Below are 1,997 nucleotides of genomic sequence, written 5' to 3'. Positions count from 1 at the left end.
TAAGGTTTCATATGGGATATGCATGATTCGATGTGTATTTTCACATCAAAAACTGTTTACAATTGCAGAACAACACCCACACTCACTCTATCGAGTGAACGAACATTGACCATATAGTTTTCATTTCCAAGCAATATGATTTTTGTTGTTTTTACATTGTGGTAATTTGATTATAGGCAATGCAACAAAAGTCCAAATTGATAAAAAAAGGAGAAAAATAGTTCAAATTTCGTCAAAAAAAAAGAAAATAAGCTTGATTGAGATCTAAATTCGAGTAAATGACTTTCAATTGATATGTGTGATTTTATTATTGATTTATGTTGCGATCGGATTCCTTTCAATATTAATTGCGAAAAGAATGGAAAATTAAACATAAATGGAAAGGTTGCGATATTAATTTATAAAAGAAGTGCATTTATTTTACCTCAAACCTTTAACTATACTTATCCTAAATTCGGTTCCGAAGTCATCCATTGAAATTCTGCCGCTGAAAAAAGCGATAAATGAAAGGCACTGGATTTTGCTCAACATAGGTACATTTTTATAAACCTTTTATTGATGTTTTTGACTTTTTGACAACTTAAGAGAGAATTTCCACTAAAAAATCGATTTTTGGTTCGTTTATTTGAAAATGTAACAAAATAAATGTGGATATTCACCGCTCATGGCAGATCTAACAAAAATGGACTTTTTATGAGGACTAAACAAATATTTTAGAGCAAAGACTTTTTTGTTTGCTAAGAATTTATAAAAATGAAAACAAATATATGTTTCTAAAGAAACACACAATATGTGTGATTAAAATTTAAACTGAATCGATGGAAACATCTTTTTTCATGGCTTTTCAAATTTAATGACGTCATCGTTGTTGTTTTCCACTGCGTTTCGTAAATTTATTTCATTTCGTCTGTAAATGACTTGTCCCGGCTCAAGCGATATATTTAAACGTATTTGAATGATTTTCCATGCAATCGCGATAAAAATGACACTAAATCCGAAAATGATTACACACATAATCACAAACATGTAGTTTTTTATGTCAATTAAATGGTTCGCTAGATGACTTGTGTTGACTGAACTATGATGATCTTGTTTATCATTCGTCAATTCCAACGAGTGCGGATGTTTCTTGTCGATTTCTTCGTTTCTCTGTGGCTTTTCGGTTGTCAAATTTTCGATTAATTGTCGCTTTTTCGTTGTTGATTTCTTTTCAATTACATCCGCAGTTGCATTATCAAAAATCACGTTCATAATTGATGTCTCTTCAATTGATCCAATGGTGACCGCTTCGGTGTGATCTGTTTCTTCATTTTCCGAACTGCAATTGATTCGAATGGAGATGTTGTCTAAATGTTCAAGTCATTTCGAAATTTTTTTCATAAAATGAACAATTGAATTTGTTGGTGTCAATGCCAATAATTTTCATGTGGTCAAGACTTGATGGTAAACAATTCGAATCCAATGTCTTCAACTGATTGTACGACACATCCAATCGTTTTAAATTCACCAAAGGCGAAAATGTGCCCGGAACTATCACCGATAAGTTACAATGGGACAAAAACAATTGCTCAAGTTTCACAAGACCTGCAAATGTTTTGTTATCCAATTTTTTTAGTGAATTGCCCGACACATCGAAATACACTAAATGCTGCAAAATTTTCATATTGTCCGGTTTCAGTGCCGTGATTCGGTTAAATGAAATATCAAAGTGCGTTAGATTTGAAAGTGTTTCGATCATTTTCCGATTCAATGTTGCAAGTTGATTGTGTGTCAAATTTAATTTTCTTACATCTGTAGTGCCAGAAAAAGCGAAATAATCAATCGTTGCTATTTTGTTGAAGGACAAATTCACATCGGTTAGTTTCTTCGTTTTATGCAGGAAAAATGATGGGATTTCTCGTATTTCGTTGTGAGATAAATGTAATTCTTTCAATTCAGTGAGCGTTTGAAATGTGCTGACATGCAATTCACTGATGTTGTTATGAGACAGATCCAAT

At 32.2% G+C, this 1,997-nt stretch overlaps 1 protein-coding gene across 1 annotated transcript; it reads right to left on the bottom strand.

Moving 5' to 3' along the window:
- Positions 1–887: 887 nt before the first annotated feature.
- On the bottom strand, positions 888–1,993 carry LOC116351274 (chondroadherin-like; the record flags this gene model as incomplete). Its single annotated transcript, XM_031783356.1, has 1 exon — positions 888–1,993. A coding segment is annotated over one exon (639 nt), but the record flags the coding sequence as incomplete, so codon positions are not given.
- Positions 1,994–1,997: the final 4 nt, after the last annotated feature.

The sequence above is a fragment of the Contarinia nasturtii genome, unplaced genomic scaffold, assembly GCF_009176525.2.
Source record: "Contarinia nasturtii isolate CC-2019 unplaced genomic scaffold, AAFC_CNas_1.1 Cnas_scaffold_5085, whole genome shotgun sequence".
Lineage (NCBI taxonomy): Eukaryota > Metazoa > Arthropoda > Insecta > Diptera > Cecidomyiidae > Contarinia > Contarinia nasturtii.
Note: the sequence above shows the minus strand (reverse complement) of the source record. Positions and strands in the feature narration are given on the sequence as shown.